This window comes from Canis lupus, chromosome 11, assembly GCF_011100685.1.
Source record: "Canis lupus familiaris isolate Mischka breed German Shepherd chromosome 11, alternate assembly UU_Cfam_GSD_1.0, whole genome shotgun sequence".
Classification (NCBI taxonomy): Eukaryota; Metazoa; Chordata; class Mammalia; order Carnivora; family Canidae; genus Canis; species Canis lupus.
Window position 1 is genome coordinate 3,163,450 of NC_049232.1, and position 26,713 is coordinate 3,190,162.

At 45.7% G+C, this 26,713-nt stretch overlaps 1 protein-coding gene across 6 annotated transcripts; it reads left to right on the forward strand.

The window, feature by feature from the left end:
* The first annotated feature begins 1,443 nt into the window (after nucleotides 1-1,443).
* Nucleotides 1,444-21,830, forward strand: ZNF354A (zinc finger protein 354A). 6 transcript variants are annotated; one of them, XM_038551800.1, is made up of 5 exons: nucleotides 1,445-1,640; nucleotides 2,681-2,766; nucleotides 6,901-7,027; nucleotides 7,768-7,863; nucleotides 19,693-21,830. In XM_038551800.1, exons 2-5 carry the CDS (start codon nucleotides 2,734-2,736, stop codon nucleotides 21,249-21,251), a joined length of 1,815 nt encoding a protein of 604 aa, XP_038407728.1. In that variant the 5' UTR covers nucleotides 1,445-1,640; nucleotides 2,681-2,733; the 3' UTR covers nucleotides 21,252-21,830. The 6 variants fall into 6 exon arrangements, with proteins under 6 accessions (XP_038407730.1, XP_038407728.1, XP_038407729.1 ...); XM_038551801.1 differs by lacking the exon at nucleotides 1,445-1,640 and adding an exon at nucleotides 2,048-2,244; XM_038551802.1 differs by lacking the exon at nucleotides 2,681-2,766 and having other exon boundaries at nucleotides 1,444-1,640.
* Nucleotides 21,831-26,713: the final 4,883 nt, after the last annotated feature.

Here is a 26,713-nt window from a genome sequence, read left to right on the forward strand (position 1 = left end):
CCCTTGCATGAGCCAGTTTGGAGCTCAGGACCTGAGCAGAAGCTCTGAGTTGCCCTAAAGTTACCGTTAGCTCATTATAATACTGAGATCTCCTCCTATGGTAGGGTTTGGGGCCTTTGTTTGTTTGTTTGTTTGTTTAACATACAACATATGCACTAGTATGTTGACAAGCTACTGACAAGCTAGGTATTTGCTGTTGTACCAAAGTGCCTAGCAAAATATGTGTAAGCTCCCTATTGTATTCAGCTCCGTGTCCCGCCCCCTAGCACACTGAATATAAGCTTCCTGCACTGACCCCATGCAGAGACAATGCTTTGAAAACTACCTCCCTGTCACCTCACTTGCTGCAAGTAATACAAACTTTTTGATCCAACCAAGAGACCTGGGCTGGTTTATTGGATGATGCTCCGCAAGGGGCAGACTCTGTGTTCGGTGACCACTATCCATGGTAGTGGATTAGGAGAGTCAATATTGTGAAGCAAGCTATCGATTTTCCGAAGTTAACCTGTAGAGCCAATGTATCCAATCAAAGTCTCGGCATTTCTACAAGTTGGCATGACAATGATGATTCACGTGAGTTGATTACAGCCAAAACACTTGAACAAAAATTCATGGGAAGGATACTTACTCCATCTCATCATGATTTCGTTTCCGGCCATATTAACACGGGGGGCAAGGTATCCGTGACCCTATTCTACAAACAGCCTCCATACCTACCCTAAATACTTCCGAACCTGCTCTTTCACTTTTCCCTCCGCAACACTTACCTTCTAAATTCTTATATGATTGGGGATCCCTGGGTGGCTCAGCGGTTTAGCGCCTGCCTTTAGCTCAGGGCGTGATCCTGGAGTCCCGGGATCCAGTCCGACATCAATGCTCCCTGCATGGAGCCTGCTTTTTCCTCTGCCTGTGTCTCTCTCTTTCTCTCTCTCTTTGTCTCTCATGAATAAATAAATTAAAAAAAAATAAATTCTATATGATTATATTCATGGCTTATCGTCTGGTCTCTACCGACCTGACAAAAAAAAAAAAAAAAAAGTTACCAAGAGCAATTAGCTTTGTATTGTTCCCTGACATACTTACAATGATTTACAATAGCATTTGGAACAAAGCAGATGCTCCATACACTTAGGATTAATCACTGAAGGGAAGATAGGTTTGTTCTCGGCGTTGTCTGCTTGCCTAATACCATTTATGCAGATGTACAGCTAGAAGAAACATGTCACTTAGCAAACCTCCGTTTCCTTAGCGAGGAACCGGTAGCCATCGGTCTAGCAGCCCAAAAGGTGTTTCCGCGAGCCCGGAAGTGGAGGCTAGTCACGTGACGGGCTGGCCCCGGCCCGCCTCTCAGGCTAGGGCGGGGAACTTCACTTCCCAGAATGCGTCGGTTCTCCCGTGGACTACATTCCCCAGAGGCATTGCGGCCGTCCTCGCCAGCCTCTGGTCCCGCCTCTCCGGACCTGCGCCGGGCGCCGGTCATTTGCTGCCCGAGCTAGCGGCTCGGCGACTTGAAGTCGGCCCAGGCATCGACCCGGGAGGAGGCGAGACCAGGCTGCCGTCCGCCGGCGCAGTGTCGGCGCCTCCGGCTGCGGAGCACGGCCGAGGAGGCGCAGCCCCCGGAACCCCGAGACCTGGGCGAGGTGAGCGGCGGCGTGTGGGCGGAATGCCGGACGGAGGGCGGCCCGGGGCCTCGGGAGGATGCGGCGCCGGGGCGCGGGGCACAGGCCCGAGAACCGCGCGCGGGGCCTTTGTGGGCGCGGGCGGACCGAGGGCCGGGCTCCGCCGACGTGCCCGCCTGCCCCGCTCCGGCCGCCCGCGGACGCGCCCCTGACCGCGGCAGGTCGCGCGCTTGTCCCCACGGGCCCAGGCCGGCCACCCTCCTGCCCCCTGCGGGCCCGAGCCCGGGGCGCTCCCTGCCGGCCCGGCCGGCGCTGGGATTTGCTACCGGCTGTCAGTGAACGGGAGGGACCGCGTTTGCGCCCCTCCTCGGCGCCCCTCCTCGGGCTGTCCTGCCGGGCTGCAGGCACCGAGACGTGCTGTCTCCCAGAAGTGAGTCGCCGCCTCCCCCGCCCTCCCCGGCCTGCCCCCGCGGCAGAGCTGAACTGGAACGCACATTTTCGGGCTCAGTGCCCGCCCCTGCGGACGGCGGCCCTCTGGCCGGCGCAGGGAAACTGCTGTCATCCCTTCCCGAAGCACTTCTTTCTGAAAACCTGGAAGGAGGTTCCTGGACAGGAGGAGGAGAAGGTGGGTGGGGACCGCTCGAGCTGGAGAAGAGTTGTCCGCTGCAGGCGGTGAGGTTAGAGCAGGTGCTCTGGGGGCGCAGGTGCGGATCCCGTGCGCCGGGGCCAGCGGCTCCCACTCTGCCCTCAGTTTCCTGATCTGTGAAGTGGGCGCGCTGACAAGTGCGGCGGGTGGGGGAGGTTCAGGGAGCTGCCGCTGCCGCTGCCGCAGCTGGAGTCCCAGGTTCTGTTTCTCCGAGCCACGGGGGCAAGAGTTGGGGCCGGGACCATGGAGGGCCGCCCCTTGCCTCTGGGCTTGTCTGCCCCCAGCTCCGTCTGGCTTCCCGCTCTGAGGGCACGAGGCGTCATTCTCGGGTGGTGTCAGGATTTCAGAGCCGGTGATTCCCGGAGTGGAAAGCAGAAGGGGCTTCTCCCTCCTGGCTCCCTTTTTCCTCTTTCAGATCTGCCTCCTGGAGACTCCACCCACCCTTGGGGAAGAGCCCAGAAAGAAGATATGGCTATTGGACAGAGAGAAGCAAGGTCTCGAGTGAGTTCATTGCCATCTCAGGTCTTAGAGATGATAGATAGATAGATAGACAGACAGACAGATTGACTTAGTTGCTTGCTTAACCACCCCCAAACTGAAGTTCTCTACTCAGTACAGCTTTCTGCAGGATTGTTGCACAAGGCCCTTTCCCTTGGCAGAGCTGGTCCACCTGGTGGATGGTGGATTCTGTAGGGAATGCTTACCTCTTTCCCCACCAATCCATGTCTAATATTTCTCCTTTCATTTCCTAACAGAGGCACAAAAATGCACACCTGGCAGCTGCTTTCTGGCCCTGCTTCCTTGGCTCGCCCTGGTCTCCCTCCTACCCTTGGCTGTTCTTTAGGTTACCTTCCCTAGGCTTCAACAATCCATCGTTGTTTGGTTTTTATCTTCCCTTTTTACTTTGCCTCTACACTCTCTTGGAAACTGTTCTTGACCCGCCATGTTCATCCTTATGTTGTTGGAAACGGGAGGGGCCCCGTCCCAGTGAGCCCCTGCATCAACAGGGAATAGCTGTGTTGGAGGGAACACAGTTGGAGAGATCTCCTGACTGCGGGGGGCAGAGAGAAGACTCTCCAGGAAGCAGCAGGGAGGGGGTTTGTGGGATATTAGTAGTGGAGAGGCAGGGTCTCCAGTGGGTAAGAAGCAGGGCTTTGAGCCAGACTGTTGGGCTTGAACCCATTTCCTCAGTGGTTGTTTGTGGGCCTTGGACAAATAGCTCCATCTCTCTATGCCCATTCCTCACCTGGACGTTGGGAATAACAAGCATGCCCTCCCTGTAGGCTGGGTGAGAGGATCAGGTGAGTGAGTGCGTGGGAAGTGTTTAATCAGGGCCGGGCACTGGCAGGCAGATGCTCCACATGTGGTTGTGGGAGCAGAATGATGTGACTAGTAATAATACCATTAGTGCTGACAGGTGGGAACTGCTGTACCGTGTCCTAGGATGTGTCCTTTCATTGCTCTTCTTCATCTGACGGTAACAGTTCCTATCATTGGGGGTCGGCCTGAGGGCTTTGCCTTTGTTCTCACTCTCGCGCCAGACAGCAGTTATCATCCCCATTTCGCACATGAGCAAACCGAGGCTCAGAGACGTCCGGTAACCTGAATTCAAACCCTGGCCTCTGGGTCCACGCTCGTTACTGCTTAGCCATTCCCCTGGTGCCCCTTTCAGAAACCGGGGCAGACCAGCCCGGTGTCCCAGAGGTCTTTACTGTGATGTTGGGTTTGGGGCCCATGGGATGTGGCGGTGGTGGATCTTCAGGCCAGGGCCTGCCAGTGCACATCTAGGCTGCTTTTTTTTTGAAGCTTTCCTCTTCCATTCTAGCAGAGCCATGTTGCTCTCTTCTTGCCCAGAATCTTCTCCATCCTTGCAAGGGAGTGGATCCATGTGGCATTCTCTCTAACCTCACCTGCTCCTGGATGTCAATACTGCATGGGCTGGTGTGTAAAACTCAGGGACAGGGCTTTGAAGACCAGAGAGTGAATATGCTGAGGGCCAGGTAAAAAGAAAATATTGTTGTGCTGCCTCTTCTGCTGATAAAGTATGTGGCCTGGGGTCTTGACTGCCCTGGACCTTCTGGTCCTCAACTCTAAAATGAGGATTGAACTGGGAGATGGTGTATGGTGCTGTCCAGCTACAACTTTTATTTCCTTGATCAAATTATTTAATGCGTTTATCTTGTCTGCCAGTTGAATTGTAGATTCTTTTGAGGGCTAAGATTATTTCTTGTACTCCCCCCACGTGCCAATAAATTATACATTTATAATTTAAATTATAAATTAAAATTTCAGAGCATAAAAAAATATATACGTAAAGAAGAATGTGAAATCAGTATGTAGAGACAGTCACTGTCACCTCTTTTTTTTTTTTTTTTCACTGTCACCTCTTTGGGATATATCCATTAGACTCATTTTCTGCACACCATTGTTTTTTATTTATGTATTTATATGCGCACATGTACACATTTATTTTACCATTTTAACTTTTTTAGCTTGAGAAAATATACGTAACATAACATTTACCACTTTAACCCTTTGGATGTATAACTCAATGGCACTGGTATATTCACATTGTTGTGCAACTATCACCATTTTATTTCTTAACATTTATTTCTTAACACTATAAGCTAGACATCAAGAGGCAGTTTTGCAGAGTGGTTAAGAATGGAGCCTTGGATCTCCTCCAGATTGAAATTCTACTTCCACCCCTAACCAGCTGTGATATTGTGATTTATAACATGAAATAATGTATATTTCGTTTTCAGGTCTTCACCTTCATGTTCCTGGCACATAGGAAATTATAAGGGTTTGGAAAACTAAGTGATTAGTAATATTTGGCTTTTGTTCTTGAAAAACTTCAGAGCGATAAAGGTGAAATGGGTGTGCTTTCTTATTCATAACGAACCATTTTGACAAAGCCAGAGTTGATAGGAATGAGGTGACTTTTGGAATGCCCCTAAGGATCTGAGCTGGTTGGCAGGGGAACCAGCCTTGATTCGAGTGTTGGAACTTTCAGGCCCTCCACCCTAACCCAGGGGCTAGTCTTGCCTACACAGTGGTCAGTGATTTAATCCATTGTGTCTATGTCATGAAGCCTCCAGAAAACCCCAAGGGACAGGGTTCAAAGGGCTTTTGGGTTGGTAAATACTTGTAGTGGGGAAAGTGGTACATCCAGAGATGACATAGAAGCCCCACCTGCCTTCCCACATACCTTGCCAAATGCATCTCTTCCATCTGGCTATTCCTGAGTTACATCCTTCTATAATAAACCAGTAATCTAGTAAGGAAATGCTTCCCTACTTTGTGGCACTTTTCCTGCATTTGCCACGTGAGCAAATTAATTCAACCCAAGGAGGGAGTTGTAGAAACCTCCAGTTCATAGCCGGTTGATCAGCAGCATAGGTAACAACCTGGACTTGGGATTGGCATCTGAAGTTGGGGCAGTCTTGTGGTGGGACTGAGCCCTTAGCCTGTGGGATCTGACCCTCTCTCTAGGTAGATGGCATGAGAATTAAGTCAAATTTCGGACACCTAGCTGTTGTCACACAGTTGCTTGGGTGTGGGAAATCCACGTCTGGTGTCAGAAGTAAAGTAGTATGGTAGTATTGACGGTAGACACACAGGAGGAATGAGTTTTCCTCTATGCCAGCTGTTTGATGTGGACAAATTTCTCTTTGTTTTTTCTTGTATAAAATGGGGGCATAATAGTACCTATTTTATAGGATCGTTGTGAAGATAAATATTTACAGTAACAGTTAATATAAATCTCTAGGAACAGTACTTGGTCTGCAGAAAGCATTCAATAAATGATAGCTGTTTTAATTTTCCATTATTACTGCCCTCAGGCTTCAGGAAGCACATAGGTAGTATGCCTTGTTAGTTGACCTAGCCTGCATCAGTGATTATTTGGGTTGTTTGTTTTTTTGTGATCACTAGCAGGATTGAATACCGTAGGATGTGTGTTTTGGGGCACTGTTCATTATGATACAAATACAGTAATTGATAAGTTAAAAGATATGCACATTTTAAAGCTTTAAATAGGTATTGTCAAATTGTCATCAGAAAGATTATTCTAGGGGATCCCTGGGTGGCTCAGCAGTTTGGCACCTGCCTTTGGTCCAGGGGCACGATCCTGGAGTCCTGGGATCAAGTCCCGCCTCAGGCTCCTGGCATGGAGCCTTCTTCTCCCTCTGCCTGTGTCTCTGCCCCTCTCTCTCTCTCTCTCTCTCTCTCTCTGTGTCTCTCGCGAATAAATAAAATCTTAAGAAAAAAAAATTACCTCAAACCTTCAAAACCAGAATGACATCAGAAGGATTTCATGGGGTTACCTGGGCGACTCAGTCAGTTAAGTGTCTGCCTTCAGCTCAGGTCATGATCTCAGAGTCCTGGGATTGAGCCACCAGGAGGGGCTCCCTGCTCAGTGGGGAGTCTGCTTCTCCCTCTCCCTCTGCCTCTCATCCCCGCTCCTGCTTACTCTCTCTCTCTCTCTCTCAAATAAATCTTTAAAAACAAAGAAGCAGCAGCAGCAGCATTTCATGGCAGCCCATCCACCCCCCACCCCTCCACCCCCACTGCTGTCTTCTTCAGTCTGTGTGATGGGAGGGCCTGGTGAGCTGGGATGGCTTGTCATTACAGATGTCAGTGACCTTCGAGGATGTGGCTGTGCTCTTTACGCGGGATGAGTGGAGGAAGCTGGGTCCTTCTCAGAGACACGTGTACCAGGAAGTGATGCTGGAGAACTACAGTAACCTGGTCTCATTGGGTAAGGCAATTTTCCCTGTAGATGACAAAGTCAGAAGTTAGCATAAGACAGCACCTGCTTCCCTGGGTAAAAGCCATAGGTCATCAGGAACTTGTAGCTGAATTTTGCCTTAGGATTCTACACGTTATAAATTAAAAAATAAATATTTAAAACCTCTTTCCCCCTTACAGGGATCTGTCCCATCCATGGGACAGGTGACATACCCGCATGTTGGAGACTCCCTCATAGTGCAGGCAGTGCTTTCCTGCTCTGATTTTCCATAATTTTGTTTGCTCAGCTCACAGCAGAGGGCATCCCTCAACCATCTTCATTAACCTGCCACCAGCCCTTCCCAATTCTCTTTTCCAGCCTGACAAACATTGTAGAGTCCATCTTTGAGAGACAGTCAGATAGTGCTTTCTCATTTTAAATAGGGGACCTGGTACACAGTATCTTGGTACATAGGTACCCGTCTATAAACATTTAGTCTGAACATCTAATAACATGTGCCCTCTTCTATAGAAGGCCATCAGTACTCCAGGAATCAAAGCTGCATGTTTATTGTATTTCTCTAACATACAGCTAATTATTGCACAACCACAGGTCCTACAGGTCCCTTGCACTTCCCCTTACACACACCCCATATGTCATCGGGCACAGAGTGAATTTTCCATTCAGATCTGTGGTGCCTCTTTGAGTCATAACAAAATAATCTCTTTTTTCTTTCTTTCCTTTTTTTTGGGGGGGGGGCCTATGAGCAGGACTCCTGTTTTCCAAACCAAAAGTGATCTCCCTGTTGCAGCGAGGTGAAGATCCCTGGAAGGTGGAGAAAGAAAGTCCTGGAGGCCCCTCCCTAGGTGAGTGGGTGGGCCTGAGGCACCCAAGGAGCCAGTGTGGGCAGGAGTCTGGGTAGAAAGTGGACGGCGCAACTTGGAGAGGTTGGTGGGGCAAGTTTCTCCAGGCCACTGTCATCAAGGTGTGGTGGAGAGGGGACAGGGAAAGTTTCTCCAGGCCACTGTCATCAAGATGTGGTGGGGAGGGGATGGGGAAAGTTTCTCCAGGCCTCTGTCATCAAGGGGTGGTGGAGAGGGCACGCTCAGGCCCCAGGTGCGAGCTTCCTCTGATTCTGTGGTGATCGCTGCTTCCCACATGATCTGCTCTCATTTGTTCCTGTTTTCAGAAGAGGGCTGCACATCGGGTACTCAGGCAGCAAACTGTGTTTAAGGACTGGCAGAGAATGATCCTGACTGAGGTTCAGGGTGTGTGAGAGGAGCTGAGAAAGGAAAGGGTGTGGAGAGGCAGCAGGACCCGCGTCCCAGCGTGCTTTGACAGGAATGTTGTAGATGGGACCATCCCATGGAGATGAAGGCTTTTTTTTTTTTTTTTTTTTTTTTAAATTTTTATTTATTTATGATAGCCACACAGAGAGAGAAAGAGAGAGAGGGAGAGACACAGGCAGAGGGAGAGGCAGACTCCATGCACCGGGAGCCCGATGTGGGATTCGATCCCGGGCCTCCAGGATCGCGCCCTGGGCCAAAGGCGGGCGCCTAAACCGCTGCGCCACCCAGGGATCCCGAGATGAAGGCTTTTAAGCAGCAGACTGATGTTTTTGTTATTTTAGAAAAATTGGCTTCAATCTGAAACAACGATAAGGGCACGGCTGGGCTGGAGAAGCTGTGGCCAGTCCCTGCCCCTGCATCGAGTGCCACAGTCAGAAAGAGAGCATGCTGGTGTGGACTGTGCTGTGGGGCAGGTGGGCAAGCCTGGGCTGAGACGGCAGCGCTGATGCGGAGGGAGAGTATGTGGCTGCTTGTGTGTGACTGTGTGGAGGTGCAGACAGAAAGGGCAGGGGACACACCTCGGCTGCTTCCTGTACTTCTGCTTGGAATGGGATTGAGAAGGGGTGGGATGAAAGACCTTTAGTTATGTGTAACCTTAACATTTCATAGAGAATATGTTCATGAAGGCCTGACATAATTTGAATTTAATAGAACGGTCACTTTGGAAGCACTGTGGGGGATGCATGTAAGGTGAGGGATCCCTGATGTGGAACCTTCTCAGAGACACTTGCAGTAAGGTAGGCGGGATGTTTCTAGGGTGTGCAGTGGGGTCCGGGAGGAAGAGGCGGGCCCCTGTTTACGGGTGTAGGCCGAGGGCACTGGGGGATGACTCTAACTTGAGATGGGAGTGGCATGCTCAGGTAGAGGTGGGGGTGGGTGGCTATACGAGGTCTGCAGGGACTCGAAGGGAGGTCAAGGAGCTGTCAGGTGCACAGGTGGCATCTGACTGCAAGGTGACCAGGAGAGGGCACAGAGCAGAGGACAGAATCCCAGGAAACCTCCCCATGTACGAGGTGGGTTAGGAAAGAAGAACCTGGCTGTGCCCGAGAAGTCATCAGAGGAGACACAGGAGGGACAATGGTCCTGGGAGTTGGGGACAGAGAGCTGAGGAGGGTGAGAGGATCCGGGTTCACACCTGCACCCACTGCTTTCCTGCCCCATAGTGAACGGTGTGTGAGCTTCATGCTGGGCCCTGGTGGTATGATCTTGGACAGAGGGACACAGGTCCTGCCAGCCGGGGTCATGGTGGAGTGGGGAGATGAGTGGTCGTGCACGGAGCACATGCGGGGTGCAACATGATCCCACAGGGGAGACACTGCGTGGCATAGCACTGCAGCAGGAGGGCCGGCATGGAGACCTGGGGATGCGGGCTGTCGTCCAGGCCCAGGAATAGACTGTGTGAGCCCAGGGAAAGGAAACCAGCCTGTGCTGCTGGGAGCCAGGGGAGAGGGGCAGGGACCCTATCCCACTGAGCCAGGGATCCCAAACGCAGGATGCTGTCTGGGTCTGAGAGGCAGGCAGGGAGCCCGAAGAGTGGGAATAGCCTGGCTAAGGCTCCTGGTTCACACCCTGCTGAGATCTGCCTGTGGGGAGCTGCTGGCATGGGAGTGCGGGCTTGTCCCAGCTGCTGTCAGGTCCAGACGCACCATTAATGGCTGGTCATCCCATGGGCCCCACTGAGAAGCTGGGGGGTAGGTGGTCCCCAAGCACCCAGGACAGGAGAGCTTCCTTCCCACCCAACATTGAGGTTTTTGCTGTGGGAACCACCCTTGCCTGTCCATCTGTCTTTGTAACTCTAGTTTGGGAGAAAGACATGAAGCATGTGGAAGGTGGTCGAGGTTGCACAAGAGGCCACACCAGGGCACCAGCAGAGGGTCAGCAGGGGCTTCAGTCCCTTGGGGCACCTGAGTGGAGGCTGGACCAACGATGGGAGGAAGAGAGGAAGGGGTCCTTCCCTGTCCTCTGGCCCAGGGAGCCTCTGATCATGGATAACTTTCTCTCTGAGCGAAGCAAGTGCTCTTTGGGTTTAGGGGAACAAAAAGTGTGCCTGGAGTCCAAAGCCATCTGGAGAGGTGCCGGGGCCTCTGGGTGATGGGGTTGGAGTCCCCAGTGAGCCTCTTCTCTGGTTTGGGGAGATATCCTGAGGGCGGACACGGGTGGGCGTCTGAGGGAAAGAAGGTCATCACACTGACCAGCAGTGTGTCTCTGGAAGGAATGTACCCCCCTCTTTCCTCAGAGATGGGGGTCACATGGGTCGTACTAGGAGTGCTGCAGCCCTGTGGAGAGTCCCACTGCCTGGACTAGGGGCCTCAGAACAGCTTCTCCTGAGGGCAGCTCATTCCCTGTGAGCACAGAGGGAGGGGCCAGCATGTTCTGGAAGTACTTTGGCTTCTTCCCTGGACCAGAACCCGAACCCACCCCTTGCACAGCCAGGGACAGAAAACACTGTGCTCCCAGGAGACCTCTCACAGCCTCCAAATGTCCTTTAAAAAAAATTTATTTCAAAACTTTTCACAAGTAGGAAAACCAGAGCAAAGAAAAAGTTACTTCTGCGTGTGTATGTTTTGAATTGAGAGCTGGAAGGAGATGGCATGAAGGGTGTGCGTCTCCTCAGAGTCTCTTGCTTAAGCACAAGTGAAGTGGCACTTTTCTGAAAGGCTTGTAACAAGGTGATTGAACCATCTTTACATGGCGAGTTGGCTCTACACCCATATGTAGAAATATTCTTGAAATCTAAAAGTTGAAAATGCAAAACAGCCTACGGTGAAAATGTGTATTTCTTTCACATCATTTTCTCTTCCTTTGTCATCTCAGTGCAAGAAGCCTGGTAGGGGGACTGTCCCTGTGCTGTGCGGTCAGCTGATGGGTCACCTGGGGGCTGCCCCCCACCTCTGCACAGAGGGTGGGCTTTTCTAATTGGCACAGAGGTGTTGGCCTTTGCAGGTGACCCAGCAGGTGACCCAGCAGGTGGTGGTTTTAAGAGTGAATCTCTTAGGAGGTGCTCTTTAGCCATGTCTAGTATGTTAGGGTCAGTTTTGTCCTTGTCCTCTGCTCACCCTGTCAACAAGACTCTTTTGTGTGGCCCTGCACCTCCCTCTTGCCACCAACCTGTTCCTTTAGCTTCCAGAATGCTCTACTAAAAGGTAAATAGTGTTATCTCACTCCTTCCCCTGCCTAAAATTTCTTGTGACTTCCATCACATGGGGCATGATCCAGAGTCCCCATCATGGTGATTGATGAGAGCCATCCAGAGTCCCCATCATGGTGATTGATGGTCACTTGTTATGTCAGTGACTTTTGGACCCCACCCAAGGCTGGGCACTGGTTGCTAGGCAAATCAAACCTGTGGTTGGAGTATTAGAATTTTCAGTCCCACCCCCTGTCCTCCAGGGAAGATAGAGGACTGGAGGTTGAAGCCATTGCAGCGGGTAATGATTTAATCGATTTGGCCTGTGTAATGAAGGCTCCATAAAAACTGAAAAGGACAAGGTTCAGAGAGTTTCTTGGTTGATGAACATGTAGAGATCTGGAGAGAAGGGTTACATCAGACAGGGCACGGAAACTCCTTGCTTTTCCCCAAACATTGCCCTATGCATGTCTTCCATCTGGCTGTTTTGAGTTACATCCTTTTATGATAAATGAGTGATCTAGGAAGTAAACTATTTGAGTTCTGTGAGCCACTGTAGCTAATTAATCTAAACCAAGGAGGGTGTTGTGAGAACCTCCAGTTTTTAGCCCAATGATCAAAAGCACACATGATAATTTGGGCTTACAACTGGTATCTGAAGGGGACAGGGGACATCTTATAGGACGAGCCCTTAACCTGTGAGGTCTGATATTATCTCTAGGTAGCTAATTGAGTTGAATTACAGGACACCTAGTTGGTGTCCAAGAACTACTTGTGAGTGCGGGAACCGCCTCTCTCCCCCCTACATGGGAACTGGTGCACCACTTTTAATTACCTTATAGGCATAAAAATAACTTCAAACAATAGGCGGGGGCACCTGGGTGGCTCAGTCAAGTTAAGTGTCTGCCTTCAGCTTAGGTCATGATCCCAGGGTGATGGGATCAAGTCCCACATTGGGCTTCCTGCTCAGTGGAGAGTCTGCTTCTCCCTTTCCCTGCCTACTGCTTGTGCATTCATATTCTCTCTTCCTCTCTCCCTCCTTCTTCCTCTTTCTCTCTCCCTCTCCCACCATCAAATAGATAAATAAAATTTTAAAAAATTTTAGGTGATCCCAGAGGTGATCCCATAGGACCAGCCAAGACAATCCTTGGCATCTTGCAGGATAGAAATCAAACTTGAACCGAGAGGAAGTGAGAGCAGAGTTTATTGAAGATGCAAAGAGAGAGCAGATACAGAGTGTCTGGAAGACTCAGGAGGAAAGAGGGAATCTCATCTTTGCTTGGGGTCTGAGGTTTTTGTTGAGGACAGTAGTCTGGGGTATGTGTCCTCTCAGGCATCTGGAAACTGGTTGAAACAAGGACAGGTGCTCAGGTGTCCTAAGTCACCTATTCCCTGGAGCCAGGGGTTCTTTGGTCAAGGTGTTTGGAGTCTGTGGTCTTGGAAAACATAAGTGATCTCCACGAGGCTTTTGCCCAGTCATTCCTTAGATGTTACCTATTGTGCTGGAAGACTCCAAAGAAACCATTAACTACTTGACCTTGACAAGGAGGACGTGCATTAGGGCATGTGTAAGGCAGGGACACAGGTAGTAGCGAGAATAGAGGCAGCCAAGAAAGCCGTCCTTCATGGGGTCTCTTTAATTTCCCTGAGTAAGATTATGTGGGTTGTATTTACAAGACGTTCTTACCTTTGAGAAGCGTGTTCTGACATGTGACGGATAAAATGAGAGGACCTGGGCTTTACCCCACCATACTGTGTTGGAAGAGGTATAGGGTGTGGGGTAGTGGGCTCAGCCTCCTCTATCAGAGTACCCCATGCTGTGTGTGGCTTAGGATAACAGAAATGTACTCTCTCATAGCTCTTGAGGCTAGAAATCCAAAAATCAAGGTATTGACAGAGCCACACTCCCCCCCGAGATTCTGGTACATTCCTTCCTTGACTCTTTCTTGCTTCCAAGGGTGACCAGCAGTCTTTGTTCCTTGGCTTGTGTCCATGTCACTCCCATTTCTGCTTCTCTTGTCACACCCTCTGTGCCCTCATGTGGATTTTCTCTGTGCATGCCCGTGTCCAGACTTCCCTTTTATAAGGACCCCAGTCATACTGGATTAGGACCTGATAACCTCATCTTAACTTGACTAAATCTTCAGAGACACAGTTTCCAAATAAGGTTACGTTCTGAGTTACTGGAAGTTAGGCCTATGTATCTTTTCTGGGTCACACAGTTCAATTCGTAACAAGGTGTTAGTTAAAACAGCATTAGTGATTGTGGAAGCTGGCTTGGAGATTCACTGTACAACTCTCTACTTTTTTGTACATGTTGAACATTTTCATAATAAAAAGCTTTAGGGATCCCTGGGTGGTGCAGTGGTTTGGAGCCTGCCTTTGGCCCAGGGCGCGATCCTGGAGACCCTGGATCGAATCCCACGTCGGGCTCCCGGTGCCTGGAGCCTGCTTCTCCCTCTGCCTATCTCTCTGCCTCTCTCTCTCTGTGTGACTATCATAAATAAATTTTAAAAAATTTTTAAAAAAAGTAAAAAGCTTTAAAAATTAGCATTAGCAACAGCATTTCTCTTTTTTACCAACACAGGCATTAAGGAGGTGGTTTACAAATGTGTCTGCTACCCCGTCACAGAGTTATAATTCCCGGTATGTAGCTCCCTGAGTTCTCGGACTTTATAGAAAGTCTCTGAGAAATGCATATGACATTTTTATAGGAGTAACTTTGAATCTGACCAACTTCAGGATAAGGTGGGTATGGATACGTTAAGCACTAAGTCCAGAAAGCTTGCTCAGTTTCAAAGACATTGATTCTGCTTCAGCCCTCACCCTATCCAACCTCCAGCTAATCCTTTAAAATCCCATTTTAGTTGTTTCTTCAAAAAAACTCTCCACCACCACCTGTACCCTTTCCCCATTTGCACTCTCCACAGAGGGTAGTTTGGATGGTGCCCTGAGTTCATGTTCACATCCATTTCTACCTTGTGATTTTGTTGTAGAAATGATCACATTGTGATGTGATAGCCTGTTTGTTCTTGTCTCTAATGCCAAGCTGGGAACTCCTTGAAGATATGAACTGTTTCTTTTCATTACTGGATTTGGAAGGATAGAGCCTGGCAAATATAGGGGCTGTTTAAATGTTTGATGAATGAATTAAGTAAGGAGCAAACGATGCTTTTTGAAGTTATAAGAGGAGTTGCATGTAGTAAGAGGAATAAATCCAGGGGGAAGTAATACCAGATAGGTGAGAAATTAGGGTCAAAGGATCAAACTGAGGGTCAATAGCAATGTCACCATGGAGTAAGGAGATCCTGAATTTGGATGTCTTAATGACAGTTGTTAGAGATCTCAGAGAGGAGATTGAAGAAAATTTGTTGACTGACCAGACTTGGAATGCAGGGGAGAAAAGAATCTGAGATGAAACAATTTATGGCAGAGTCTCTGAAAAGCTTATGACAGGATTCTGCACTGGGACATAGAGGAAAAAAAGATTTGAAAAGGAATGCAGGGCAGCCCCGGTGGCGCAGCGGTTTAGTGCCGCCTGCAGCCCGGGGTGTGATCCTGGAGACCCGGGATCGAGTCCCACGTCGGGCTTCCTGCATGGAGCCTGCTTCTCTGCCTCTCTCTTTGCTCTCTCTGAATAAGTAAATAAATAAATCAAAAAAAAAAAAGAAAGAAAGAAAAGAAAAAAAAAAAAAAAAGAAAAGGAATGCACCAGCTTCAGACCTGGACAGCCTAAATCTGAAAAGATACTCAGTTGGCAAGTCTAGCAGGCAGTGTGAAGAGTTTTGAGAAATCAGGATAGTCCCTCACACAGGAGGTATGGGAGTGGGGAGAGAAGGCCAGGGAAAGACTCAGGGAGCGTCCTAAGAGCCAAGGGAGGAGAGTCAAGAACTGATGCCAGACACCGGCCAGGGTCACAGTTAGAGCAAGGTCACTCTGGTCTTCAGACTTCTGACTCAGTCCTGATCTTGTCCATGAGGTAGCTCAGGCCCAGGCTTGATTCTGGAAATGGAGCAAAAGTCAAACTATGCTTCAGGACATACATCTGTGGGGTCACAGAAACACTAAGCAGATCATAAGGAACAGTTAGGGTTTCCACAGTGTCCAGTGCAGTGGGAAACCTGAATTCCAGGCCAAAGCATAGGCACTTGAAGTAGTGTTGAGGTGAGTTTCCCAGTGTGGACAAGGACCCTTGTGGCTATAATAGCTTCCATTAAAATTCCCCGTGTCCCATTTCTCTTTTTAGCTCTAAACAGAACTTTTTCAGAGCCTCTCTATTTTGATGTTTCCATCTTGTCACCTCTCCTTGCTTCCTCTGTGCCCTCCAGTGGGGCTTTCTTCCTCACTATTCCACAAAAAGCACGGCCACTGAATCCCCTACAGTCTCCACCTCGGCACAGGCAAGGTTAGGGTTATAGTCTTCAGATTGTTTTCCAGAGTTGCTCATTCACTCCTCCCCACAGTACTTTCTTCCTTTGGCTTCTGGAGCACCACACTCCTCTGATTTTCCTCCTTTTCTTGACGTCTAATGTTGCTGTGCCTGAGTTTCCAGTACTTCAGATTTAAATAAAACTTACCTACCAAGGAGTCCCAAATACCTAACTGTAGCTCCAACCTCATCCCCAATCCCCAAAGTACATACAACTGACTATCTCAGAGTCTTCCTTGAGGGTCTAGACATGACACCTCAGTCATGGCAAACATGCTGGAAACAGAGCGCACCCCCAGACTTGTCGCTTTCCTGGCCTTCCCTCCTTGGGTGGCTTGTGCAACATTTGTCATTTTCAGGCTGGAAACCTAGGAGTGACCTGTAACTGCCTTATTCCTGCTCAGCACCTCATACACTATCACCTAGCAAGCCCGGTCATGTCATCACCTCCTTAATAAGATATCCTGCTGCATCATCTGTGCCTCCACCCCCTTGCTCACCCAGATAACTCCAGCAGCCTCCCAAGTGCTTTCTCCCCTCCCTGCTTCCACTCAGGCCCCACTAGACTGTTGTCTACACAGTGGCCTACCTGAGCAAGCAGGCCATTTCCCCCTGACTTCCGTTGTGCTTAGAATAAAATCCTGAGTGGCTCAGTTGGTTGAGTGTCTGACTCTTGATTTTGCCTGTGGTCGTGATCTCAGGGTAGTAGGATTGAGCCCTGCATCGGGCTCCATGCTCAGTGGGGAGTCTTCTTGGGATTCTCTTTCTCCCTCTGCCTCCCTGCTCATGCTCACTCTTTCTGTCTCAAATAAATCTGTTTGAAAGAACAAAATTCAAGTCCTCACCACAACACCTTACCTGATTTGCCCCTTCCTGGCTCTCCGGTCTTACTTACCGTTGTCCCTCTTGCTGACCACACTGTACCCACACAGCCTCTTTGAGGTTCCTCAGAAGTCACTACACTTTTGTGTTACCTGTTTCCTTTGCCTGGGAAACTCTTCACATGCCATATTGGGTTTTATTTACTGATCCTTTGTCACTTCACTCCTCTTGCCCAGCACTCACACACATACATCCCAAAGTATAAGCTCCTTAAAGGCTGGAACTCCATCTCAGTTGTGATGTTATCTATATCCGCTAGAATGTTAGCTAGCCCATAATCAGTACTTACTAAATATTTGTGAATGGAAAGCATGTCTCCTACATATGCAAAAATAAATAAGAAAGGGGCACCTGGATGGCTTCATCAGTTAAGCATCCAAGTCTTGATCTCAGCTCAGATCCTTTTTTTTTTTTTTTAAGATTTATTTATTTATTCAGTCAGAGAGAGCGAGAGAGAGGCAGAGACACAGGCAGAGGGAGAAGCAGGCTCCATGCAGGAAACCTGATGTGGGACTCGATCCCGGGTCTCCAGGATCACACCCCGGGCTGCAGGCAGCACTAAACCACTGCGCCACCAGGGCTGCCCTCAGCTCAGATCCTGATTTCAGGGTCATGAATTCAAGCCCTGAGTTGAGTTCCTTGTTGGGTGAGACTACTGTAATTTAAAAAAAAAAAAAAAAAAGGAGTGCTCCAGAAACTGCATGTAGTTTTACACACTTGGCAAGAAGCCAGGGAAGGGAGAGAATGACAGAGATGGATAGAGGTGAGATCACGAAACACCTGGTTCCCTGCATTAGGCACTCTGGCCCTTATATAGGAATTACTGAAGATGAATTTGGGGGGATCTTAGAGAAGTTTGCAGCATATTAGGATGTGGATTTTTAAAAGATTGCTCTGGCTGCAACAAAGAGACTAAATTAGTAGAGAGCAAGGCTTGAGGCCTGAGACTAGTTAGGAGACTGGTACAAACAGTGAAGCATGAGAAACAAAATGCCACATACGCATCTGACCCAGCTCTCAGGGCTTAATTTAAGTTAGCAAGACTTACTGGGGGAAGGAACGAGGAAGGTATTTGGCAGAAAGTAAAACACTCCTCTTTCCCTTTTAATAAATAGTAAAGACACTGGAGTGCCTGGGTGGCTCAATCAGTTAGGCATCTGCCTTCAGCTCAGGTCATGATCCTGGGATCCTGGGATTGAGTCCCGCATCAGGCTCCCTGCTCAGCAGGGAGCCTGCTTCTCCCTCTCCCACTGCTCCTCCCCCTGCTTATGTTCTCATGCTCTCGCATGGCTCTGTCTCTCTTTCAAATGAATAAATTTTTAAAAATATTTTTAAAAATAAATAGTAAAGACATGAGTACATATAAAATGAGTTAAGGAGGGTGTACAGAGTGGAGGGGGAATGTTCCAAATTTTAAAGAGGGAACAGAAAAGGTTATTCATGAAGGAGACAGAGAAGTAAAGCTGGTAGAAAAGAGAAAAGCAGGATACATTACATTCACCAAGCAGAGAGAATTTGTACACAGGTGAGAAAGGAAACATCAGATAGGAATCTCAGCCACAGTGAGATGTGGAGGAGTCGTTTCAGTGGTTACCTCCAATCCAGGAGGAAATGCCCAACTACATGCACATCCATTCCCCTGGCAGAATTTAATAGTCTATGAATTGCATCCTCTCCCAATTTTTGTATTTATTGAGTACAGTTCTGGTTTTTCCCACTCTATCATGCTAGCCCTTTTTTCACCTTTTTATATAGAACCCCATCTTCTTGTTTATCTTTGACTCGTTTCCACTGCCTGCATAGCCTCTTGCTTGATAAGCATGAGCAAGGCTGCCTTCCTAGCTTATACCTTTTGGCTTCATGCCCACCTGCAGCACCTCTAGATTAACTCTGTAACACATTTATGTTACACCTGAATGTTATCACCTGTATGATGATCTCCCATCACCCAAGTAATGTCCTGTCCCGGAAGGCAACTTGAAGTGTTTGAATCGTGTGTGTGTGTGTGTGTGTGTGTGTGTGTGTGTGTGTGTGTGTGTAATAAGTAATTAAGAATATTTTTGTTCAAATTAAGTATAGGTAAGTAATTAAAATTAACAAAACATTTCGTGTATAATTCAGGTGCCAACAGGATGATCTGTAAATAGGGCATGCCAATCTGCTTGCAGAATACTTATGTAGAAAAGGAAAATCTAATCTATTTAGATATAGGTAGGTGATTATGTATAATACAAAGGTATATATCATATATTTTAAATACTGTGGTAATTGCTATAATAAGGGGAGTCGACTGTAGAAACTCAGTCAAGCTCCTAACTCTGGGAAACGAACTAGGGGTGGTGGAAGGGGAGGTGGGCAGGGGATGGGGGTGACTGGGTGATGGGCACTGAGGTGGGCACTTGACGGGATGAGCACTGGGTGTTATTCTATATGTTGGCAAATTGAACACCAATAAAAATAAATTTATTAAAAAAAAAGAAACTCAGTCAAGGAAGGACTCTGTTAACTTTTGAACTAAATCTGAAGGATACAAAGGAATTTGACATAAGAGAAAGTGGGGAAGACTTTACAGATTAGGAAGATTACACATAATGAAATACCATGACAATAATTTTAGAGTCCATGATGGTCTTGACTCTGATCCCAAACTTCCTTTCCCAATTCATGCTCCCCTGGTTACTCTTAAACTCATCTTCTTTAAATAGGTTTGTTTTATTCTTTTCTCCACTCTAGTACTTCAGTTCACATTGATTCTTTTCTATGTTGCTTAAATCTTCTATGATTTCTTTTTATATTTGGCCAGATGTCAAGACCTTTTTAAATACCATCAATATTTATTCTCTACATTTAGTCTCAGTAGCCAAATACCATATGACGTGAAACATCTCTGGGTTTTTTTTCCCTCCAGGATGGAAAAGCAGTCACAAAACCACGAAGTCAACTCAAACGCAAGATTCTTCTTTTCAGGAGCTGATAATGAGAAGATCCAAAAGGCATGGACCCTGGGACTTTAAATCAGAAAAATCCTGCATTTATGAAGACAGGTTAGAGAAAAAGCAGGATAAAAAAGAAAGTATTCAGGCAGTTTCAGTCACCCACAAAAAAATCCTCACTGTAGAAAGAAGCCATAAAAATACAGAATTTGGCCAAAACTTCAGCCCAAAGTCAGTCCTTATTAGGCAACAGATGACTCCCAGAGAAAAAACACCACCAAAATGTGAAATACAAGGAAACAGCTTCAAACAGAATCCATATTTGCTTAACCAACCAAAAATCAACACAGCAGAGAAACGCTATAAATGTAGCATATGTGAGAAAACCTTCATTAACACTTCATCCCTTCGCAAACATGAGAAAAACCACAGTGGAGAGAAATTATTTAAATGTAAAGAATGTTCAAAAGCCTTTAACCAAAGTTCAGCTCTTATTCAGCATCAAATAACTCACACTGGAGAAAAGCCCTACGTCTGTAAAGAATGTGGGAAAGCCTTCACTCTTAGTACATCCCTTTACAAACACCTAAGAACCCACACTGTGGAGAAATCCTATAGATGTAAGGAATGTGGTAAATCCTTCAGCAGAAGGTCTGGTCTTTTTATACATCAAAAAATCCATGCTGGAGAAAACCCCCATAAATACAATCCAGGTAGGAAGGCATCCAGCACATCCCTTTCTGGGTGTCAGAGAACTCATCTCAGGAAGAAGTCCTATTTATGTAACGAATGTGGCAACACCTTTAAGTCTAGCTCATCCCTCCGTTACCATCAGAGGATTCACACAGGAGAGAAGCCTTTTAAGTGTAGTGAGTGTGGGAGGGCCTTTAGTCAGAGTGCCTCTCTCATCCAGCATGAGAGGATTCACACTGGAGAGAAGCCCTATCGATGTAATGAATGTGGAAAAGGTTTTACTTCCATTTCACGACTCAACAGACACCGAATAATTCATACCGGTGAGAAGTTTTATAACTGTAATGAATGTGGTAAAGCCTTAAGTTCCCACTCGACACTCATCATTCATGAAAGAATTCACACGGGGGAGAAGCCATGTAAATGTAAAGTGTGTGGGAAAGCCTTCCGACAGAGTTCAGCTCTCATTCAGCATCAGAGGATGCATACCGGAGAAAGACCCTATAAATGCAACGAGTGTGGGAAAACCTTTCGGTGTAACTCATCCCTCAGTAATCATCAGAGAATTCACACCGGAGAGAAACCATATCGGTGTGAGGAATGTGGAATATCTTTTGGCCAAAGCTCAGCTCTCATTCAGCATCGGAGGATTCACACAGGAGAGAAGCCCTTCAAATGTAACACATGTGGGAAAACTTTTAGACAGAGCTCATCACGTATTGCCCATCAGAGAATTCATACTGGAGAGAAACCCTATGAATGTACTACATGTGGGAAACTTTTCAACCACAGGTCATCTCTTACTAATCATTACAAAATTCATATTGAAGAGAACCCCTAGAAAGTAGATTTGCATGTGTGAAAGCCTTAAACCAAAGCTTATCAGAATACACGAGTGATACAACAAATGTAATGGATAGGAAAAACCTTTCTGTAATGTAGGGCTCATCAGATATCAGCTTTCAAGGATAAACCTTGACTATATAATAGATAATGAGGAAAGTAGAAAAGTGTACATGCCTGTTAGGTACTTTTGAAAATAACCCAAAATGAAAATTTCACAATTGGAGACAATGACTCTGGGCATTTGTAAAATAATTGTTCTCTTTCTACAGCAGTGTACACGAGATACCATATGTGATTATCATAAATATCTGGGTGAAGGGAGGTGTACACTGGATTTCTCATTAAAAAGAAAAATTGGTAATACTTTTTTTTTTTTACAACTAACATGTAGTAGCATATAAAAGACGTGATCAAATTATACACTTTTAGAGAAAAGGACCAAATAAAAGATTTTTTTAAAAATTAGAGCTATGAACTACCTCTCTGTTTCTGGGGTTTGTCCTTTTCCTGACCCGATGTCAAACTCTGTGCATGGATTTCATTTAAAAATAGAAATAAAAGTCTGTTCTCTTCATCCTGTGCTCTTCTAGTAATTGCTGGGAATTGGGAGTTTTCTAGCCAATTGCTAATGGTGTGCTTGAAATTTATTTCTTGGTTTAGTTTATTTATTTGGCAGTGAAGTCATTTATGAAGAAAGTATACCTACTATATACTGTGAGCTGTCATCCTAGGCACATTAAATGGGAAAATAAGCAATTATTTCAAGTTTAAGCTATTAAACATACATAAGCTCAAAATAAAAGGAGCTACCAAAAGAAGTTTAATGAATCTACTACCTATGCTAAAATATTGAAAGGTACATCAAATATTTTATGTCCCAACAAGTATGTTTTCCTCACTTAGGGTTCTCATGTGTTAATTGTCTTTAAATCTAGCTCTGGGGTAGGTACTATACTGCATACTGGGAGTCTTAAGAAGAAAGACACAGCTCTTAGAGATGCCATGAATTTGGGGAAAGGAGATGGAGTTGAGGAACTAGCAGATAAGGAAGCCAATTATTATATCACAGCATGTAAATGTGGTTTTAACAAGCAAATAGGTAAGTTATGACAGTATGTTGTGTAAGAATGTTAAGAGATTTTCACAGGATGAAAAAAGAGGAGTTCAAACCTAACCAAGGAAACCTGGAGACAGAGCTTTCCAGAGGCAGTGTGGCTAAGCCAGGTTTTGGAAGAATAGGACTTCTCCAGAGGGTGAAATGACTCTTCTAAATAAGAGGAGACTGCAAAGAAAAAGGTACATAAAAGGTAGATAACAGTCCTGACATGTCACTTCACGAAAATGCAAGTAGGGAACTAATGAGCAGGAGAGTGACATGTTAGAGTTTGAGTCAAACGCAGATGCCAGATAACTAAAGGCCTATTTGCCATGTGAAGAAGTTAGAATTTTATCCTAGTTGATGGAAATTGTTCTGGCAACAACGTGTAGAAGATGGATTTAGGGGGTTGAAGAAAGCTGTATGGATAGATGCCTAGAAATCTAAGCTATTCTAACTCAAGTGATCTATGAATGAGAGACCAAACTAATGCAGGACAGGTGGATAGGGAATAGGAGACAGATAATGTATTGAGTAAATAAGATGTGGTGTTCACAAGAAAATAAAAGAGGTTGGTGAGTGTGAAGAGGCTAAGCTGACCCAGGTAGGGTTGCCAAGTATAATATATATATATCAATGATATGTTTCATATGTAATGATTTTGTCCTGCATCCTGGATTGACTTTGTGAGATTGCTCTTAACGTAATCAGTTGTGAGAGCTTTTTTCCCCAATAAGGAAAATTCAGCAGTTAGAGTTCTTTTTCTGCTTCAGTAATTGGCACTTAAATTCCTTAAATGGCAACACTAGTTGAAACTCGTATCTCCACAAATAAAGACCTGAACAATACTTTAAGTCTCCTGTGTTCTTGGCTGGGGGAAGACTACAAGGGAGAACTGAGAAGGGCAAGTCTTATTTTCCACTTCTTTTTGCTAAAGTCTCAGATTGTAAACAACTAATCACTGTTAATTAGAGATAACTTTGGGTCAGTACATAGGCTCTGAAAATCAGCAACAGCAGCCATGCTTCTGAAAGTGAGCAAGTTAATGACAGACTCCACCTTTTGAAAGTCAACCAATTAGTAGACCTTCTTCTCATGCCTCTAGACAGTCGATTAGTAAATGACTCACTCTAGTGGCCACAGAAAGTATGCCAGTCAGTGACAGCATCATTCCAGGGACCACACTAACACTGTTGAAAGCCTGTCAATCTATAAACACCTACTTTATAAAATCCACCAATCCCTAGACCAAGCTTTCCAAACTCCTTGTATGAGATCAACTCCAATTTTTCAGGGAGTCTGTTCTTGCAAATACTACTTTTCCTTGCAGACATGCCTGAAATTTTCCTTTTCTACATTACATAACAAGTTCGATTTATTGTTAATTTGCAACTGTTTCAACAGTTCAACCCTTATTTACTGTTAACCGCCTCAGCCACACAAATGACAAATGCACTGAGTCCATGAGAGTATCATATTCAATATTTTCCAATTTTTATGTGATTGCTACTATGTTTTGTGTATGTTTTGCATTTGAATCCCAAGTGCAAGTGTAAATTTCGTTAATTCTCAGAACATTCGGTGTCTATTAAATAAGGAAAACGTCTTTTTGAAAGAGTAGGGGCACTTGGGTGGCTCAGTCGGTTAAGCATCCAACTCTTAAAAAAAAAAAAAAAAAAAAAAAAAAAAAAAAGCATCCAACTCTTGATTTTGGCTCAGGTCATGATCTCAGGATCATGAGACTGGGCCCCATATCAGGCTCCACACTAAGCCTGCTTAAGATCCTCTCTCCCTCTGTTCCCCCACCGCCCGCTGCTCATGCTCTTACCCTAAAAAAATGACACTTTCACAGTATGAAACTGTTCGTTCAGTATCAAAATTGGTGGAAAGTCATATATTAAAAGTTAAACTTAAGAGATTTATAATTACCTCAACTATAAAGAGATAAACAAATTTTCTGATTAAAAGAAATTCAGATGAAAATAATCATAGAAATTGTGATGATTATCCACACTGTCATCAATCTTTTTAGCACCAATGACCGCACATGATTTTTTTCTGATTCTAAAATTGCAAATTTTAGAATTTTCAAGTGTCACCATAAAATACTGCAATGATGAAAATGTAATTGCTCTATTTACTACTCCAGAGCTTATTAAAGATCTTATTAAAATGTTTCATCTTGTTACAACATAGCTCAAGATGCATCACAATGCAGGAAAAGAAGTCCCTTTCCTTGTGCAATGTTTTTATCACTAAAAAGCTTGCTTAGAAGGTATTACAAATAAAATCCTTTCCAGATGGAACTTCAGAAATATAAAATTTTTATAAAAACTCACTTATTAAGTTATAAGGAAAATTATGCTGCTTTGGTAGAGGTAACAAAAATGCACATTTTTGTGGGTGTACAAAAGTGCAGACAAATTATTCAAAGTTGAAACAAAGTATAGTGGATTCTATGGAAGATGTTGGTGATTCTGCCCATACTCTGCATTTCTGCATAATGCTGCACAGACAACATCTGATATCCTTGCTACTGACACTTAAGTAATTATCGTGAAAGGATTGTATCACTTCAGCATTTAAACATAAGCAGTTACAGGATTTTTGTGATTTTGTTTACATTCAATAATCTTCAGTAATCTAGCATTCCAAAACTTGTTTGGACTTCCGGACTTCAGGTTTCAGTGATGACATGCAGACAACTTAAAATCATCACTTCTAACAAAAAGCTGCACAACCTAAAAATGAATGACTTCTCTTCCTAAGAACTGAGGTTACTGGGCAAATTACAACACTGATCTCTAGAGACAGATATATCCAGAGACACATCCAAGGTCTGCTTCCCTGGAGCAGAACCTGCTAGAGCCATAAACATATAGGTACATTTAAATGATGGTTTTGGTGAATTGTTGGAGGTTAAGTGTAAGCTTGCTTGAGAGTGAGAGTTCCCCCACATTTCCAATGCTATTAGTTCCAGAAACACGTTTGGATTTGGTCACATGGTGGTGACCCAAGAAATAACCCTTTGGGGCTCTGGCAGGGGAAGGGTCACCATTATGAAATATACCTTGGAAAAAAAGTCCTACTCTCCCGGGGAAAAGAGTTTACCAGAGTCTTATGCTGAGGTAAGAACATTCCTCCCATTTTAGTTCCCTCTAACCTGTCTCACTAAGGAGGAGAAAACAGTCAACAGGGGTCAGAGCTTCAAGAAAATAGATTGGGAATGTTGTAACCAAGGGATGGAGCATAGGGTGTGGAGGCAAAAAGTTACACCACTGGAGAAACACTTGGGTCACTCCTGGCCCTAGGTGCAGGCCCACTAAAACTGAGACTTAAAACTGAGAATTGGAAGATCATAGAGTCCCCTACCCACCCACCCATGGCCCATGGTTTGCCACCATATCAGCAGGGTTTTGGTATAATAACAGTGTATTACAGCAGACAGAGCTACAAGAGAGACTCTCCTTAAGGAGGAGTACTTAGGGATGCCAAAGTCAAGAGTAGAGACACCAAATGAGGTTATACTAGCAGAATTTGAAGCCTCTGCCGCCTATCGTGGCCAAACTCCTAGCCAACTTAACATAAATCTAGCAGTATTTTAAAAAGGACAATACACCATGACCAAGTGAGATTTATCCCAGAAATCAACTTTGTGCAACCTGTGGAAAATACACCATGCTGCATTAGTATAATGAAGGCAAAACACACACAGATATACATACATATAGTCATCTGCCGAAGAAGCATTTCACAAAATCCAACATCCTTTCATGATTAAAAACACTGAACTAAGAATAGAAGGGCATATTCTTTTTTGTAGATTTTATTTATTTATTCATGAGAGATACACAGAAAGGCAGAGATACATACAGAGGCAGAAGCAGGCTCCTCAAGGGGAGCCTGATGCAGGACTCGATCCTCAGACTCCAGGATCACGCCCTCAGCCAAAGGCAGACGCTCAAGCACTGAGCCACCCAGGTATCCCTAGAAGGCAATCATCTTACCATAATAAAGTACAACTATGGAAAAGCCACAGCTAACATCATACTCAACAGGGAAAGACTGAAACCTTTTCCCCTAAGAGTAGGAACGAGACAAGGATGCCTGCTTTGCCACTGTACTGAAAGTTGTAGGAAGAGCAGTTTGGGAGAAAATAAATAAAAAGCATCCAAATTAGAAAGGAAGAATTTAACGTATTTGCAGATGATATGACTTTATATATAGAAAATCCTAAGTAAGTAATCCACACAAAAGACTCTAATTATTAGAGTCATCATAAATGAGTTTCAACAATATTCAGGATGTAAGATCAACATGCAAAAATCAGTTTTATTTCCCTATGTTCTAATGGAAAATCT

Bases quoted from the DNA above. Each gene is read 5' to 3' on its own strand.
- ZNF354A (XM_038551798.1), top strand. From the start codon at position 2,509: ATGGAGGGCCGCCCCTTGCCTCTGGGCTTGTCTGCCCCCAGCTCCGTC. The intron at 2,767-6,900 runs GTGAGTTCATTG...TTGTCATTACAG, and splicing joins AGAGAGAAGCAAGGTCTCGA to ATGTCAGTGACCTTCGAGGA. The intron at 7,028-7,767 runs GTAAGGCAATTT...GCCTATGAGCAG, and splicing joins CAGTAACCTGGTCTCATTGG to GACTCCTGTTTTCCAAACCA.